The sequence below is a fragment of the Trematosphaeria pertusa genome, assembly GCF_010094035.1.
Source record: "Trematosphaeria pertusa strain CBS 122368 unplaced genomic scaffold BU26scaffold_1, whole genome shotgun sequence".
Classification (NCBI taxonomy): domain Eukaryota; kingdom Fungi; phylum Ascomycota; class Dothideomycetes; order Pleosporales; family Trematosphaeriaceae; genus Trematosphaeria; species Trematosphaeria pertusa.
The window spans coordinates 2,369,079-2,385,249 of NW_022987212.1; the positions used below are offsets into that span (position 1 = coordinate 2,369,079).

Sequence of the window (16,171 nt, forward strand, 5' to 3'; positions counted from 1 at the left end):
GAGTTAGGTCTTCGGAGAAGGCGATCTCCAACAACACCGTCCTTGTCCTCACGCCTTTCGAAGCTGTGCGATACGGTCAAGGTCCGATGATATACAGGATGGCGATAATGCCGGGCCTACTACCGCCGTCGCGCGAGACATGGGAGACCGCGTGCACTCTCTTCAAGTTCTTCCCAGTGGTAAGCGCCCAATTCACAGCTGGACGTTGCTATGTAGTCTGTATGACTGATTCTTGTTTTCCGCTAGATCACTGCGTTTCAATGGGTTCTGGATTGGTATCCGCAGGGCAAAACGTCGACCGAGTCTCGTTTCAATATCTCAGGCAAATGGGGATGGGCTACGATGGAGTCCGCGGGCTTCATGACGCTTCTTTACACCATGTTTACGCTCCCCAAGGAGCTCGGCCTTGACTCGCTGCCCTGGGGCAATTGGACAATGGCTGGGTGCTTTGTAGGTGCCATCCCGCTGTTGTGAATATACAGCCTGCTGATTGGGTCGCAAAGGTCATCCACTACATCTACCGCGCGATTATCTCGCCCCTCTTCCTCAACCCGAGCATGTCCCCAATGCACCCGCTAGTCTGGATCCTTGCATTCACCTTCCAGATGTTCAACGGTATTTCGATCGCTGGATACCTCGCCGGCTATGGACCGACTTCCGATCATGACTGGGCGGGGCGCTACTGGTCAATGGAGATTGGGCTTGTGATGTGGGCTTGGGGGCTACTTGGGAACATGTTCCATGAGGACGACTTGCGCGAGATCAGAAGAGCGGCGGATCGCACGCAGCGAAGGGAAGCCGAAAAGCAAGGAAAGCCAGCGCAAAGCGTGGACAAGGTGTATATGATCCCGAAGAATGGTCTCTTCCAGTACGTCCTCTATGCGCACTACCTGTGCGAATGGATCGAATGGGCCGGCTGGTGGATGATTGGAGGCTGGAATTGCATCCCGGCGAGAACGTTCTTGGTGAACGAGGTGGCGACGATGCTTCCCCGAGCGGTGCAGGGGAAACGGTGGTATGAGAAGAAGTTCGGAAAGGACAAGGTTGGGAATAGGAAGGCGGTGATACCGGGGCTCGTGTAGGTAGGCTCCAGTCTCCGCCGTCGGAGTTGAAGGTGCGTGCCAAGAGCCTGACGTGCGGCAACAGCTGATGGGATAGCTACTTTGGTAAGCTAATGATGCTCGCTCATGTCAACCTTGGAATAGCTGGGTCGCATTGCAGATGCTCGGGTGTGGCGAAGGTGTACTGCGGTTCTCCTGGGCTAGAGCAACGGCTATCAGAGCCATTCACTCCGGATCCACTTCTACACAGTACACAGTACACAGTACACAGTACACAGTACACAGTACACAGTACACAGTACGATTTGGCCCCGCGTCACGCCCGTATCCTTCCCAACTGGTGAGCTCGCATTCAGCATGACAAACACTTATAGAGCGATAATCAGCCCACCCGTCAATACGTGAAAAGCGCGCGCCTGACCTGCGTTCTCGTGAAGAAGAGCAGCGAGAGACGGCTACTGCTCGACTGGGAAAGGCAATACAGGACCAGAAGCGGGCGAGATGCGTTGAAGTGGAGAGAGCGATCTCAGTCAGATGCTGCACGAACGACGGCGCTGCAACGTGCCGAGGGAACTGGGCCAATAATATAAATAGCGTGGCCAATCAGCGCCTGCTGGGACAAAGGCAGCCCGAGAAATGATGTCGCGCGCGCAAGGACAGGTAAAGCGCTGGAAGGCAAGGCTGGCAGCAGAACGGGCTTCATCAACGGGGACATGGCATGACGCAATCGCAATCCTGCGCGCGCCGTGCGACATGCCATGTAGAGATGCTCTGTGCGGTGTCTCTTGAGCGCAGGGCTGGCGGCGGCGAGGGCAGCAGCGCGAGCAAAAGCGCAACCCACGGCGTCACAGCCCCCGCCGGCGCCGTATTCGAGGGAGCGGCGCGCATCAGCGGTCGCGAGCTGCCCGAAAGGGAGCGGGCCACGGGCTAGGAGGCGTCGATAAAGCGAGCAGCCAGCCGCGCGCCGCTTGGCGTGCCAGCTGCTGAAAAGCATCGCAGCGCCGTCTTTGTGCCCTGCCAGCCTCACGTCGTCGCGACAGCCCGCCTTTTTCTTTCTTCATCGCATTATTGTCGCCGCTGCGGGCCCTTTGCGTGCCTTGATTTGTGCTTGGTACCCTTTGTATTACCCGCCCATCGCTTCGCTGCTCCCTGGCACGCCCGCCGAGCGATCAACAAGTCGATACCCGCGTCTCCACCTCTCCACCTCTCCTGCGCAACCTCACCCCATCCCATCCACTCAGCAGCGTCCCAGCAGTATTCCTCAATCCACACCTCACCGCGCTCCAAAGGCCCCAGGCTCCGTCGTTGGCAGCCGTCTGGTCCGGTCGCCGTCCCCATCCGCCGCCGCATCGCACATCCTTCTGACACACATTCCGTGACTGGGCGTCGCACACGTCTCGGACACTCAGCGCTTCCCAATCGTGCCGTCGCCGCCTGTTCTTCTGTGCCTGCCGCCTCCTCCTCCCCATCGTCGCCATGGCGAGCAACTCCACTGCCAGTACGTCGTCTTTCATTGCCTCTTCTTCTGTTCCTGAGCCGTCTCCGTCGAGCCCTCCTCCATCCGAGTCTTCGACAGTTCCCTCACCCTCTGTAGCTCCGTCGTCAGAGCCGTCTGCGACTCCGACGCCGACTCCCACTCCTTCACCGTCAGTGACTGAGCCTTCTTCTTCAGCCGCGCCTCCCTCGTCCGACCAGCCGAGCTCGACGCCCGTGTCCATACCACCGTCCTCGTCGCCGCCGCCTGCCTCCTCCGCCGCGCCTTCCTCGAACCCGGCCCCGCCGTCTTCCACAGTAGTAGTCACCGCCTCCTCGATACCGCCCTCGACGCAGATCATCACTTCGTATGTTACACCAAGTGCGACCGTGCCCGGCGAAACCCCAACCCCGTCCATCATCGTTGTCACCATTGTCTCTAGCGCTCCAAACGGAGCTCAGTCCACCAATGGATCGCCAGCACAGTCTACCGTGTCATCCACCGGCACCGCTGGTGCAACGCTCCAGCAACCCGAAGGCAAGGAGAAATCGGGAGGGCTGGGCACAGGCGGGAAGACAGCTATCGCCGTAGTGGTGCCCGTGGTCACCATTGCCATAATAGCCATCGCTGGCCTGCTGCTGTGGAAGCGACGCAAACAAAAGAAGACCGCTGAGGAGGCCCGCAGAAAAGAGGTCGAAGAGTACGGGTTTAACCCTAACAACGACCCCACTCTGCCCGCTGTCGGTATGCAGTCGGAGATGGCTGAAGACCAGAGCGGGTACAGAGGCTGGGGAAATACAACGAACAGCTCCAACCGCAAGGGCTCCACGACTCTGGGAAGCGGCGGCATGGCCTACTCAGACAGCAACAGCAACCCCGGCGGCTATCAGAGCCCAGGATCGCCCACTCAAGGCACCTACTCCGACGGCCACTCCGCCGACCCGTTGGTGAAAGGTCGACGGGAGACCATGGATTCGGACGGCATCGGCGCTCTCGGGGCTGCTCCCGTTGCCAACCAGACCCAGAACGGTGTGCATCGCGGGCCCTCCAATGCCTCCTCATCGTACTCTGCCGCCGACCGATCAGACAACTCGGGCGACTACCCAATACCCGTGAACAACCCGCAAGAATACTACGACAATAGCGCCTACTATCAGCCCGGGCCCTACGATGCCAATGCGTACGGCGGCGGTCAGCAGCCCGTGATACGAGATGTGTCTGCACGGCGGAACACAAGGATCGAGAATCCCTCCGTCTTCCCCCAACAAGGGAACTCCGGCATCTCTCAAAATTTCTAATGCATCTCGCTTCTGGTCCAATTCCTTAGCCTTCCCCTCATCTCTCGTTATACGTCTTGTCTCTATCATATATCCAAGATGGCGTTCGTTCGGTGGTCACTCAATTTGTTGTTATCTTGTTCTGCATGGGCTGGGCGTCGGCATGCATATCCGAGCCCAGTTGGTTCCACCCGTTTTTGTGCTGCCCCGCATGCGATCGCGATCCTTCGGGTGCAACCTCGCCATCTGATATTTTCTGGGTGGCACCCCATTATTGTACGATGGCTCGCGCTTATCTTTATTGCGCGAGGCTTATATACATATTACAAGCTGCAAGTAATCACAAAAAGTGTGCTCCTATTTCGCAGTCTTGTAGTTTCACCGTCATCTATCTCGCGCCTCCTGTGTCCGCGCGCATGGTTTCTCGAGTTATGCAAGCCATGTGTTCTACATCCTTGTAATATGATGCTTCTTTCGGTCGCTGCATCCTCATGTAGCGATAGTCTTCCCTTTCGAGTGGTCCTTTTTTTTGCGATCACTCCATGTCAGCTCATCACTAGTTTCTCAGCTCTCTCACTCTACCCCGAGTGTATCCACACCTTTTTTTACTCTTTCGGAGAGCGTCTTCAGTTGACACACGTGGTGGAAATGGAGGAAACTCGGAATTTCGGGTTGGTAGGTAGCAATTGTTGTAGGTAGGAATTTAGGAGAAATTTAGTACTTCCATCTGTGGTCTACGCAAAAAAAAATTTTTTGGCCTCCTCAAAACAGAAACGTTAAGTGAACTCGCGGAGGAGACTCCGCGCTCTTTGTGTTCAATCGGATTGCTTTGGGCCGAGAGTCTTTGTTGTGGGGTTGGAGGATGGGCGCCGGGCTCGGGTCCCTTGACCGAGCGATCCGATCCTCGGTGCCTTCGTTGTTAGGAATTACGCATACCCACTTTTCTATGCGGCGAAGCCGATGCGTATGGTTTCGTGTATGAGAATGTATCGAGTAGGGAGTACGTCATGGGAACCCGGTGATCCGGATAGAGCGGGGCTGGAAGGCAGGGAAGAACGGTAGGACGAGTTGGGCATGGGCATTGGGTGAGCCGGATAGGACGGATTTTGATGATCACATGGAGAGGAATTATTTGCTTTGGATCATTGGGATGTCGAGGTGGAGCGGAGCGAGGTCGAAACAAGATTACTTCGAGGTGAACAGAAGTGTGTCTATTTTTCTTTACGAATCTGGCAGAGGAACGCATGCACATTCTGTCGAGGCGAAGGGAAGGTGTCCAACACGTCTCAAGATGCGGACCTGAGCACGGTAAGAGTTTAAAGGACTGCCTAAGTTTCATTGCTGTCCTGAGCTCCAGTATTCACTAACTAATCCCTGCCGTTGCAGCATAGAGGTCTTCGATTAGCGGTGTTTACCTGAGCACTTAAAACATACGAGGTCGCACTTTCTGGGCGTTTCGCCGCATGGATGTGTCTTGACGGGCCTGTGTGCCTTCGGTGGGCTTGAGTATGCTGTATGTAGGGTGCAGCGCTTCGTCCATCGAGCCGAGTGGAGGGTGTGGAGGTGCTTGCGGACGCGCCGATAGTGGCTATAAGCGAGGAAGGGGGACTTCCTAGGTAAAGGTAGGGGATAAGCTGGGGTAAAAGAATGATAGTGCTTTTTATGACCAGACGTGGCCGACAGTTTTCTTGCACCTGCGCTTCCGGACTCAGTCGGCACGGACAGCAGCCAGCTTCATGTGCCATTAGGAGCCAGGGAAAGAAGCCAGGGAAACAGGACGAAAGTACTCATTCCAGATCTTGAGCTACTCTTTCCCGCGGAGATTCAAGCCAATGATGCCACTCTGGGCCGAGATAGTCCACAACGATACCCAATATATACGTCCCGGAGTCCCTAACCTGCCACATGTTCCTCCCATAATGCAGCAACAACGCATAGTATCCCAGCACAGCCAACGCTTCGGGTCGTCTAGCTGCCAACAGCCTTGTGAATTCTGGCGGCACCAGCAGTGCCCAGGAGAAGATCATATTGTATCGTTTACCGTGCTCCTCCTGCGCGAACATTGCGTCGAAACCTACCTGCAGATACTGAATCGCCATCCGACATGCCTCCTTACCTTCCTCATCCAGACCATCCGCGCCGTCCACCAGCTCGCCAATCCGCTGGCAATCGTTGCCTCTCGGCACTCGCGAGTGGAAGTTTGAGCTCAAGGACAGGATCGGCTCGAGCTCCGACTCCATTAGCAGCGGCCAGGCAGTGGTGGCGATAGTGTAGATGCCCCTGTGCATCTCCAGGCACTGCATGTAGTAGCTCATGAATGCCTCTAGCTCGCCCAGGTCCCGCTTCGCGAGCGTGTCGGCGAGGAGGTGATGTCCCAGGACCGCCGAAAAGAGAAGTATTGCGACGCAATTAGACCGGTTGACCTCGGTAAAGGCGGCGTTAAAGAGCGAGACAGCGCGGGTTTGCAAGGAGACAGCTTCGTGGAGATAGAAGGCGGCTCGCTCTGGGTGGAGGAACGCCAGGCGACGGGCGGAGAAGGCAAGAGACTGATGCAACAGATATGGAAATTCGAGGCTTAATTTGAGGCCGAAAGAGATGCTAGAGAGATGGGTATCGCCGAGGCCGAGGTTGAAAATCTCCTTGTCGTTAATCAGGTGTATGAGAAGCTCCATGTGACTGAGATTGATGGCCTCGTGAAGGGCCACATTTTGGTGGTCGCTGATATTTGGAAGTTCCGGTAAGGCGGAATTGGAAGGAGAGGCATCAGTATATGGGCTAGCAGCGTGTATGCTGACATTACCCTGGTTATGGTTGTCGCCTGGGCTTATTGACTGTTCATAGGGAAATGTATCCAATGTCGAGACGTTCTCGGATCCTGCGTGGGAGGCATAGTTGCATTCCCGCCCGGACATAGTGCATAAGCGGCATACTGGGCGAATTTCATCGCACTGGTAGTTTGGAACACCCCGAGGTTAGCCATGAGAGCTGGTGTGCCAGCAGAGAGCTGTACCTTGACGTGCCGTCGCTTGCTAACTATCTGAGTCAACAGTGTCCGGGTCTGGGTAGGCTCAAGCCAGTGCTTTGAGACTCACCATTCCAAGCAACCTGCCCGTGATTTCTTGTGGCTGCGACGAAGCATGTTGCTAGAATTGGAGCGGCAAAAGTGGACGTCACTGGTGGTTGGATTGTGGACGTAGCCGAATACGCGTGTTACCGGGAGAAGAGCGCGCTGCCGTTCTGTTGCATCATCGTCGGGTACATGCAGGAGAAAGGCTTTCAGATACGTATTGTCATCCGGGCCCCTGGGTGGGGTTGGGTAGTGTCCAAGGCTGGACGGCTTTGAGATGGATCATAAAGCCGAACACGCGTATTAGCTAAGCAGACACGAGACGAAAGGTTCCTGGACTGCAGCTGGGCAAAACTTAGATACGCGTACACGTGTCCGCAGCACTGTTCAGTTAGTCTTCTATTGGATGTTAATGGGATTGAGAAACACAGGATTAGGTCGTGACATTTATAAAGGGAAGTGCTTGCGAACTACTGCCAAAGCCTTCATACACCCAGGGGTCTAGCATACTCTATTTTATTCCACGGAGGGACCATGGATCCCACCATTTTCCATTCTATCCTCCTCCCTTGGTTTTTCTTCCGCCACTCTTCGCCTGGTAGTTTCGAAATCTCCCTAAGATGGAAGACGGACAGCCCAGTAGGCCTCTCAGAAACTCCGACTCACAGCACTTCTCCTGACCTGCCTTAGTTCTAGGAAGCCTTTACGTCTACGCTCCTAACAAGGTAGCACCAGTCTTCTTCACGGTTGCGTTTGCTCTTTCAGCTGTTGGCCATATTGCGCAATGTCAGTAAGTACGGTATCGTTCTTGTCACACCAGAGGTAGTCCCCTAACACTCACGGCCAGTCACTACAAAAGCTTCAAGCTGATCGGACTACATCCTTTTTGTGCAGTGGTATTCACTGCCGGCTATGCTTTGCGTGAATACGGAGCCTTCAACTACCTGTACAGCAACCAGAACCTACTCATCTACGTCGTCAGCCAGGTCTTCATATACATATGCCCGTAAGGGACACCTTCAATTACGCCCATGACTTTGAGCGCTAACTCACTCACCCGTAGTCCACTTCTCGAACTCGCCAACTACCACGTCCTCGGCCGCATATTCTACTACGTCCCCTATATGGCACCTCTCCCTCCCGGCAGAGTTCTTTCCATTTTCGGTGCTCTCATGGCACTTGTCGAGGCCTTGAACGCTTTAGGGGTAGCCTTAGCCGCTAAACCAACGTCGTCGCAGAGTCAGCAAACTCTAGGAAGGAACCTCATAATAGCCGCCCTCGCGATCCAACTCGTCGTTATCGTCATCTTCGTCCTCTTGGCGGCGCTCTTCCACCGGCGGTGCGCAAAAGCCAACATTCATACGAAGGCTGTCTCGACTCCCCTGATCACGCTTTATATGAGCATGTCGTTGATCCTGATACGCTGCATCTACCGCCTGGTGGAACACTTGGGCAATACAACGGTGGACATCGATGACCTCGAAGCTCTGAAGGCACTGAGCCCCATTTTGCGGTATGAGTGGTTCTTCTATGTTTTTGAGGCGACCCTTATGCTCGTCAATTCTCTCCTGTGGAACGTATGGAGTCCGGGCCGCTATCTTCCCAAGGACTACCACATCTACTTGGCGCGGGATGGGAGGACCGAAATCGAAGGCGAAGAACAGTCGGACGATCGGCCGTTGCTCGCCAAGGCCGGATCAGTGTTAACGTTTGGCTTTCTTTTTCGCAATAAGAAAGAGCATGGCGCGTTTCAGGAGCTCCATGGTTACCCGGTCGCGGACCATCAGGCGTAATACGGCGACGCGTTCTCAGCGAGCCCACCGAATCGAGGCATCACTCTGGACCCATTACCCGAGCATCTCCTGGTGATATTTACTTAGTTGTGCCAACGATCAGGTGGAAGCCTGCCGGACATACAGAGCCTGTGGCCAAGATCGAGCGAGAATCTAAATGCTAATTGACGATCATTACGGCGCATGGGTGGGCCCTGACCTTGTTCCTTTGTTCATAGAAGAATCAACACTGTCTAATAACGCGTTGTACAATACTTTGTAATCATACCTAGGGGCGGAGTCCTTTCCTGAGAGAGCCACCACTGCGTGAGGGTGACTAACAATCCCTTGAAAAGAAGATTTCCCCGGTGCCTGAAACTAATGGGCAGAATTTCTCAGCAATAGATGTTCCCCATGCCGACAGCTAGGCTGAAAAGAGAGTCCCTAAGGCCGAATCCAAGTGCTTTGTGGAGCGAATCTACTGGAGTTATTGTCGCTTTGGACGTGTCCAATGTTCCAGCCTGTGAGATGATGCTAACCTCGAGAGCTTTAGTCTATGAAATCAGAACGTTGCAATTACGTCGGCGAATCCCATGGCAAGGGCTCTGTACATAGTTTTGATGACTGGATTACATTAGACGTATTTCTCACGCAAACTCAGTTCCGTCACAGGGGCTCGAGTCCTTTGCCAAATCGATGCATGCATTACTGTGCCGATCAACACACCTAAACGCCGGGAATGCTTTTGTATATGCCAAATGTCTACAGTACGCCCGGAATGGGGCCTTTCTTCTCATTCGCTCCAAGCTCCTCCTCATTCCAGCCACTACCTCCACCAACCCGTCTTCCACCTTCTTCTCTTTTCACACGACACCAGAGACTAACGTCTTTGTCCCAAATGAACTGCCACATAACGTTTATCCAGCTCCTGTGGCGCGGCAAGTCATCGTAAAACTCGTGTGCGATACGATTGAGGGTCGGCAGACGGGTCCACGGAATGGCGGGGAAATCGTGATGCTCGTTATGCAGACCAACATTGTACGTCAAGAAGTTGAGTGGCCCGTAGTACGAGTACGTCTCGGGAATCGGGATCTTATTCGCGGGGTTCAAAGCGTCTTTATGCGGCTTCTCGAAGACGTAGTGCTCGGCGATGAAGTGGCCGGCGCATGGATGCAGTGATCCAGCTAGAAAGCTGCTCATGATCATGTATGCGAGCGCTTTCCCGCCCATGAACTGTACCAGGGCGTAATCGAACGCTAGTTGTACGACGACGTTGAAGAGGTGGATCCTCGTAAGGGGTAGCTGGTAGATGAACATGGGGCGGAGGGCGTAGAAGAGAATCTGGAAAGTGCAGAAGAAGGCCTTGCCGGCGACGGAGTCGAGGAAGAGGGCTTCGAAGGCCGTGGGTAGGTCGGTGTCGAGGCCGTTTACGCCGAGCGACTTGTGGTGAGTAAGGTGGTAGGGCTGTTCACACGTTAGCCTGCCTCCTGGCTCCGAGGATGAGAGACGGGATACCCTGAATGACGCGCTATATGGTATGCCAATTGGTAGGTTTGCAAACACAGCGAACACCCTATTCGCCAGCGGACTTCGGAAAGCTAGATTATGCGATATTTCGTGAATCGCAAGGAACAGATTCTGATTCGCCGTCGCGCCGACGACGTATGCGGTGAGGAAGAATGGCCACGATAATATGGGGGCATCGCGAAGCAGATATGCACAGAGGATCTGGAGGGCTACGACGGAAGCGACGACATATTTGGTGAGGGGTTCGGGACCGCAGAGCTTCGTTACCTAGAGGCGGTTAGTCAATTCCGATGCTCATTCGACGTGGACCTGCAGCACCTCTGGATGTGTCTTTATGATAGCCTGCCGGCGCGTCCGGTGCGGTTCCTCCGTGTAGGTCCAGAAAAAGCGATCGTAGTCGTTCGCCGCCTCAGGCCCCGCGCCCGCGCCCGCGCCCTCTTCTGCCCGAATGGTCAAGCCCCGTCTCGCGGGCTTCCTGGGCGGCGCAGTGGCGGTAGTGACTGAGGACCGCATCTTGGTTGCGGTAGGAGCGGGTCGTGGGGATGAAGAAGGGAAAGATGCGGTGTACTTAAACGGGACCCTGATATCTTGGCAAGAGATCGGCGCAGTGTGGGCCGAGAATGGCGCGTTGATTGGCCGATCCGAAGCCACGCGTTGCCGAGACGCTAGTCTCAGGAACAGTGAATCGTTCACCCCAGCCGCACACTACCTTGAAAACTCCAGTCGTCCTTTCTACTATACCCGTCCCAGCGCATCCAATCAAGGAGCCCCCTTCGGCCCTGGCTTTGCTCCGACCGTGATGTTGCCGAATGACAGCCCTTGAAACACCCCGAATGCCTTCGATATTCCGTCACGATACGCCTCCACTTCCGCCCGCAATGCCGTCCCTTCTCCCTTCAATCTAGCCTCGGAGCATAGGAGCAACCCTGCCCGAGCTGCTGCGGACTTCGCTACACCTTTAAGTTTGCCCTTCTCCGTTTCCGCGAACTTAAGCCGCGCCTGGAGCAGCCCGACTTCCTCCTGCAGTGCGGCGTTTACAGCGTGGAGATAGTGGGCTTGCATTTACGGAGGAGGCAGCCACAGATGCGCAAGCTTCTGAGGTTTAGTTTTTGTCTGGGCTCCTCTCCCGTCATCTGGGTGGAAGATGCCCGCCTTAAGCGTGGAGACGTGGCTCTTCAATTCGTCGACCTCGGTCTGAAGTGTATCGCGCCTCGAATCCGCTTCCTTTGCCCGCCTCGAATCCTGTCTAGCTGGGACTGGAGACTAAAGTTCTCGTCCCGCAGCTTGTCAACCTGACCGCGCACAAGCGGATTTGGCTTTCGAGAAATCGGCACTAGCTTCTTGCGAGTCATACAGGTGAAGCATGGAGGCGGCGCTAAATCGGTTGGCGGTGTTTGGGGCGGACTCTCTGGTGGAGGCAGTCCTGCGCCTATCGCCTTCCCTAAGGTGTCGATCCTTTGATGCTCACTCTTCTCGCTAACAAAGCCATCTCCAATGTGCGGTAAGCGTCCACAGCTACAGAATACTGAGCTCTGACCTTCTCAAGTTCGCTTTCTAATTTGTTGCGCTCTACTCTTGCCTTCTGATGCGACTCTGCTTCGACCTCAAGTGCGATAGTAATCTCATAAAGACGTGCCGCTGACTGAGACCGCTCCGCTTGCGTCTTTTTTGATCTCGCCTCTCCACTTCTCACGCTCTCTCTTCACAGCGGTCGCTACCTTGGTGGTGTGTTCGTCTTGCATTCTTTCGACCTCGCGTTTGTGCGCTAGGGGGGGGGGGGCGAAAGGGTGTTTGCGGGAAGGAAAAAAAAAGGTGGTTTCGCCGTATAGTCGTGTGGTTCGTACACCAACACATTTATATCTCCAACGACTACGCCGCTGGAGCCTACGGACCCTACACTCCTTTACGAACCTGTAGTCGCGAAACACAAAGCCCCTGTCACCACACTCGCATATGTGTATCATCTGGGAGTTTGCGGCGCGTTTTGAAACACGACTCCTCATGAACATGGTGAAGTACCACCTCGTGCATATAAGCGCCAGTGAATGCACGGACCCACACCAGTTTGAAAGCGGGCAGATTCGTCTACCGCGCGCTCCAGATGAATGGAGGTTGATCACTCTGCAGAAGTCGTTCATTGGCCTTGGCTAGGGAAGCCTCTAGACCCTTAGAGCGGCCTTCGTGTTCCGGTTGTCGTACCTGAACTAAAATACCGCAAGGTGTTGTTGAAGATCGAATGGTCTCTTGGATGGAAGACAGCGAACAAGGAAAGAAGCGAACACAGTTGAAATTCACATAGAGGGTACAGATGGCGAGTTATGCGACGAGAGACATGAAAGAATTACTCAAGTTCAGTACCTGAGTTTGTCACCAAAAGCCGGGGCACCTATCACTGACTGTGGCATGAGTTTTCCATTGGTCTAACGCCTCTCTCCAGGCTTCTTCGTTAATCGATACCTACGCAATCATCAGAAATAATCCACATACCATTGAGATGATCACGAAACTTACAAGAAGAGGTTCTCTCTCGAGTACACCTCCTTATCTGCATCATCATCCACCTCCTTCACATCGAATGTCTTCCTCGCAGCCTTCAGAAACTGCAAATCCGCCCTTCTCCTCTTCTTGAAGCAGAAATAGCATACTGTGTTCTCGCCGATCAGATCTTTCAACGTCTGGAGGAGGAGCGGGAATGCGGGCTCGAAGTAGACGCAGTCGGCGGCCAGGATTACGTCCGGTTGTCTGGGGAGTTCTGGTGGAGTTGGTGTTCCCCAGTCATATATTGAGGCGGCGACATTTGAGTCAAGGTTGTTGAGAGCAATGTTCTGCTTCATGAGTCCGAACATAGGTTCTTGGTCCGTGATGTGGAGTGTTGTGGTCGTTTTGCAGCCCAACGCTACCGCGAGGCTTGAAAGAGACAACGTCAGAAGTAGAGCAAATAAAAGGGCGCCATTGAAAGGAGAATAACAAGAAAGCGTACCCAACCAATCCTCCTCCGGCTCCGAGCTCGACACTATGACTCAGGTTAGCCTCACCTCAAAGATACCACCATTGCGGACTCATAGCTACATCTCCTTCCCTGAAAGATCAGCTCTGTGCTTCCTCAGCATATACTTGCTTAGCACGATACCCGCCGGCCACAGTTGTCCGCCACAGCCGTTCTTTAGGTCTTCTTGGAGCTTGAGAGGTGGAGACAACAGGCCGTCGAAGTCTACCTCGGAGACACCAGCGGACTTGATGACCGCGGGCGGGACGAGGTCTTGGCTGATGCCAAACACATCGTTGTCATCGCTTTCGGACATGGTGGTGAGTCGGGTCGGATATTTTGCAGTTCCGCATCGCCTGGGCGAGAGAGATATTAGGGTCAGGGTCTAAGCTATTCGGTACCAGCTGCACCGATAGGGCAAGAATAGCCGAACACCCGACTCCCGTCTGCAACCCATCAATGTTCCTCTTTTTTTTAACATCAACCGCTAGCTTCATGCCATATCCCGCAACTGTACGCTTTACCCTCCATATGGCGATCCATTCTCCTTGCAAGCCAGCCAGCCTGAGTGAGCACACGAGGCTCCTCTACGCCCGTCGACGTATCAAGAAACTCTTATCTTATCAGCCACTAATCTGCACCTTCAGCCCACCCCTTCGTCCCGTCCGGCAAATAGTTGCCAACTCCAGTTGGTACCAAGATGCATATCAGACGCCAATATTCTCGGCGCTCCCGGAACAGGGCCAAAGCCGCGGTTGCGGGACGCGGAAGCTGGCAGCTTTGTACCTGAGCCTCTGCCTCCCGCCGTCTCTGTTCCGACCCCATCTCATCTCTCTGGCGCACCGATTGACTGTGTTTTGAGAACGTTCCTCCGATTCGAGATTCTAAGCCCATACAGCTGTCGCCATGGTTCTCCCTGACGATGTGCTTGAAGCCTGGGAGGCTTGCGATCGAACCGACACGCTCTTCGTCCTAGTATGCTCTGTGTTTTGTACGTCGAAGATCCCTTTCAAGTCTCAAATTTCCTTCAATAGCCAAGTGACACCTTGCTTAATATTAACAAGGCTGGGGTATCATACCTGCTGTCGGCATCGCCTACTCTGGATACTGCACCCGCTCCAATGCCCTCGCAGCCGTCATGCCCTCCGTCCTCACCGTCACCGTCTGCTCTATCCAATGGTTCATCATTGGCTACAGCTTGACATACAGCGAAGGTGGTTATGTAATCGGTGATTTCACCTACGCGTTCCATAGAGGCGTGCTCTCGGAACCTATCGGCACTATCCCGGCTGTGCTATTCAGTTTCTTCCAACTCGTCTTCCAGGCTACGGTCTGTGCCATTGCGGTGGGTGGAGCTTGTGAGAGGGGAAGACTTCTTCCACTTGTGCCGTTCATCTTCGTATGTCCCCTCCTTTGACCACAGTTTAAGTGCTGATAAAGCGTGATAGCTCTGGTCAACCTTCATCTACAATCCCCTCGCGCACATGGTCTGGGGCGGTGGCTGGCTCGAAGACTTCGGCGTGCTTGACTTCGCCGGCGGCACTCCTGTGCACATATGCTCGGGAGCCACCGCAACAGCCATGTCTGTTTACCTATCCTACCCGCTCTTCCGCTCCCGGAAATCCGCTACACGAACTCCATCGCATCTGGTCATCCACCGTCCGGTGAACTCCTTATGCCAGCTTCTGGCGATGATTAGCATCTGGGGTGCTTGGCTCGCCTTCGACGCTGGCACAACGCTCGCTTTTAACTTTAAGTCCGTTATGGCACTCTGCGTTACCAATCTTTGCGCAGCCAGTGGCGCTCTGACCTGGATGTTGTACACATATGTAGAGACTGGGCGATGGAGTCTGGATTCGTGCTTCATGGGTGCTATTTCAGGACTCGTCATGATCACGCCAGCCGCTGGCTTCATCGATACCCCCACCGCGTTCTTCTTCGGCATACTCGGTGCGCTAGTATGCCGGCAAGCTCTTAGAATCAAGTTCACAGACTTAGCAAGGAAGTGGCGATGGGTCGATAACGGCGATACGTTTGCCACGCACTGCGTCGGGGGCATCCTAGCTACAATCGCAACAGGCTGCTTTGCGAAGAAGGAGGTCGCAGGCTATGATGGCGTGACTGAGATCGCCGGCGGTGTCTTGTTCGACGGCAACGCGCGCCAACTTGGCATCCAGATCGTCGAGGCGCTTGTGGGGTTCCTTTGGTCGTTTGTGGGAAGCTATGTTATTTACGCACTTATCGATTGTATCCCCGGCTTTGAGGTGCTGGCTGAGGACAAGTAAGTCTTCCAGACGGGTCAATGATAAGTAATACTGACACCGATAATAGAGATATTGTAGCGGGCCTAGATGCCACTCAGATGGATGAGGAGACGTTGTGGACCGAAACGCAGAAGTACTACCCGTTTGCTGAGGAAGGCGAAGGTGAATTGCACCTGGAGTGACGAGAGTGGTTGCGCATTCACTTGAAGAGGTGACGCGGTGATCTGAAGAACTTCTGAGCGACGCGTATTTGTGTCACCTAGAGAGAGCTGCAAACGTCGCTCGGTGTCTTCACAAGCTGGCGTGCTCCAATAAGAAAACCAGGCAATGCGAACGGGGAAGAATGTGATAGGGTTGCGAAACAGAGGCGAAAAGACACGATACTGAATAGAAGTGTCTGATTCAAACCTACTTATCGATTACTTGGAGTCCGTTCTCTACATTTTGCAAAATGCATATACTGGCCTAGGGGCTACTTCTGAAGCGCGAGAACCAAGGCGAGAACCAAGTAGTGACAACGATCCGCGCATGTCGTGTTTAGACCCGAGTTCCGTCGTGGAGCCGCGGTCCGCCAGCCAGCATCGCTTGTCCTACGCTCCTCTGATCTTGTAATTCCCCTTACACTTTCACCGTCTCCACTTCGCAATCTCCGCATCGGGAAAAGGACCGCGCCTATCATCCTCCTCATTCATCAACCACTCCTGTATCGTCCTCTTATAGCTCAGCCACGCGAAGCCTTGTTC

The 16,171-nt window shown here is 54.4% G+C and overlaps 8 protein-coding genes across 8 annotated transcripts; 4 read left to right on the top strand and 4 right to left on the bottom strand.

Moving 5' to 3' along the window:
• Nucleotides 1-98: 98 nt before the first annotated feature.
• BU26DRAFT_414203 (3-oxo-5-alpha-steroid 4-dehydrogenase-like protein) lies at nt 99-1,082 on the top strand (the record flags this gene model as incomplete). The annotated part of the gene is made up of 3 exons (XM_033823054.1): nt 99-179; nt 247-450; nt 504-1,082. The coding sequence occupies 3 exons, from the start codon at nt 99-101 to the stop codon at nt 1,080-1,082; spliced, it is 864 nt and encodes a 287-aa protein (XP_033691427.1).
• Nucleotides 1,083-2,421: 1,339 nt separating this feature from the next.
• Nucleotides 2,422-3,833, top strand: BU26DRAFT_536586 (uncharacterized protein; the record flags this gene model as incomplete). Its single annotated transcript, XM_033831357.1, has 1 exon — nt 2,422-3,833. The coding sequence occupies exon 1, from the start codon at nt 2,538-2,540 to the stop codon at nt 3,831-3,833; it is 1,296 nt and encodes a 431-aa protein (XP_033691428.1). The 5' UTR covers nt 2,422-2,537.
• Nucleotides 3,834-5,163: 1,330 nt separating this feature from the next.
• BU26DRAFT_536587 (uncharacterized protein) lies at nt 5,164-7,129 on the bottom strand. Its single transcript, XM_033831358.1, has 3 exons — nt 6,905-7,129; nt 6,823-6,841; nt 5,164-6,760 (listed from the first exon to the last, which is right to left on the bottom strand). Exons 1-3 carry the CDS (start codon nt 6,949-6,951, stop codon nt 5,600-5,602), a joined length of 1,227 nt encoding a protein of 408 aa, XP_033691429.1. The 5' UTR covers nt 6,952-7,129; the 3' UTR covers nt 5,164-5,599.
• A 120-nt stretch (nt 7,130-7,249) lies between these two features.
• Nucleotides 7,250-8,947, top strand: BU26DRAFT_599118 (putative RTA1 domain protein). Its single transcript, XM_033835073.1, has 4 exons — nt 7,250-7,518; nt 7,570-7,669; nt 7,727-7,885; nt 7,943-8,947. Exons 1-4 carry the CDS (start codon nt 7,500-7,502, stop codon nt 8,670-8,672), a joined length of 1,008 nt encoding a protein of 335 aa, XP_033691430.1. The 5' UTR covers nt 7,250-7,499; the 3' UTR covers nt 8,673-8,947.
• A 286-nt stretch (nt 8,948-9,233) lies between these two features.
• BU26DRAFT_599119 (sphingolipid delta4-desaturase) lies at nt 9,234-10,725 on the bottom strand. Its single transcript, XM_033835074.1, has 3 exons — nt 10,497-10,725; nt 10,167-10,445; nt 9,234-10,115 (listed from the first exon to the last, which is right to left on the bottom strand). The coding sequence occupies exons 1-3, from the start codon at nt 10,689-10,691 to the stop codon at nt 9,414-9,416; spliced, it is 1,176 nt and encodes a 391-aa protein (XP_033691431.1). The 5' UTR covers nt 10,692-10,725; the 3' UTR covers nt 9,234-9,413.
• Nucleotides 10,726-11,520: 795 nt separating this feature from the next.
• On the bottom strand, nt 11,521-12,500 carry BU26DRAFT_21783 (uncharacterized protein). Its single transcript, XM_033820721.1, has one exon. It carries the CDS (start codon nt 12,314-12,316, stop codon nt 11,801-11,803), a length of 516 nt encoding a protein of 171 aa, XP_033691432.1. The 5' UTR covers nt 12,317-12,500; the 3' UTR covers nt 11,521-11,800.
• Nucleotides 12,501-12,541: 41 nt separating this feature from the next.
• Nucleotides 12,542-13,534, bottom strand: BU26DRAFT_513258 (uncharacterized protein). Its single transcript, XM_033827580.1, has 4 exons — nt 13,248-13,534; nt 13,159-13,191; nt 12,690-13,085; nt 12,542-12,635 (listed from the first exon to the last, which is right to left on the bottom strand). The coding sequence occupies exons 1-4, from the start codon at nt 13,478-13,480 to the stop codon at nt 12,599-12,601; spliced, it is 699 nt and encodes a 232-aa protein (XP_033691433.1). The 5' UTR covers nt 13,481-13,534; the 3' UTR covers nt 12,542-12,598.
• Nucleotides 13,535-13,811: 277 nt separating this feature from the next.
• On the top strand, nt 13,812-15,826 carry BU26DRAFT_513260 (Rh-like protein/ammonium transporter). Its single transcript, XM_033827581.1, has 4 exons — nt 13,812-14,155; nt 14,229-14,563; nt 14,613-15,445; nt 15,496-15,826. Exons 1-4 carry the CDS (start codon nt 14,071-14,073, stop codon nt 15,608-15,610), a joined length of 1,368 nt encoding a protein of 455 aa, XP_033691434.1. The 5' UTR covers nt 13,812-14,070; the 3' UTR covers nt 15,611-15,826.
• The last annotated feature ends 345 nt before the right edge of the window (nt 15,827-16,171 follow it).

Coding starts and splice junctions, on each gene's coding strand:
- BU26DRAFT_536587 (XM_033831358.1), bottom strand. CDS start 6,951: ATGCTTCGTCGCAGCCACAAGAAATCACGGGCAGGTTGCTTGGAATG.
- BU26DRAFT_599118 (XM_033835073.1), top strand. Junction 7,670..7,726: donor GGCCATATTGCGCAATGTCA/GTAAGTACGGTA, acceptor ACTCACGGCCAG/TCACTACAAAAGCTTCAAGC. Junction 7,886..7,942: donor GTCTTCATATACATATGCCC/GTAAGGGACACC, acceptor ACTCACCCGTAG/TCCACTTCTCGAACTCGCCA.
- BU26DRAFT_599119 (XM_033835074.1), bottom strand. CDS start 10,691: ATGCGGTCCTCAGTCACTACCGCCACTGCGCCGCCCAGGAAGCCCGCG. Junction 10,446..10,496: donor TCATAAAGACACATCCAGAG/GTGCTGCAGGTC, acceptor AACCGCCTCTAG/GTAACGAAGCTCTGCGGTCC. Junction 10,116..10,166: donor CATATAGCGCGTCATTCAGG/GTATCCCGTCTC, acceptor ACGTGTGAACAG/CCCTACCACCTTACTCACCA.
- BU26DRAFT_21783 (XM_033820721.1), bottom strand. CDS start 12,316: ATGAACGACTTCTGCAGAGTGATCAACCTCCATTCATCTGGAGCGCGC.
- BU26DRAFT_513258 (XM_033827580.1), bottom strand. CDS start 13,480: ATGTCCGAAAGCGATGACAACGATGTGTTTGGCATCAGCCAAGACCTC. Junction 13,086..13,158: donor GCCGGAGGAGGATTGGTTGG/GTACGCTTTCTT, acceptor GTCTCTTTCAAG/CCTCGCGGTAGCGTTGGGCT. Junction 12,636..12,689: donor TCGAGAGAGAACCTCTTCTT/GTAAGTTTCGTG, acceptor ATGATTGCGTAG/GTATCGATTAACGAAGAAGC.
- BU26DRAFT_513260 (XM_033827581.1), top strand. CDS start 14,071: ATGGTTCTCCCTGACGATGTGCTTGAAGCCTGGGAGGCTTGCGATCGA. Junction 14,156..14,228: donor CCTAGTATGCTCTGTGTTTT/GTACGTCGAAGA, acceptor AATATTAACAAG/GCTGGGGTATCATACCTGCT. Junction 14,564..14,612: donor CACTTGTGCCGTTCATCTTC/GTATGTCCCCTC, acceptor AAAGCGTGATAG/CTCTGGTCAACCTTCATCTA.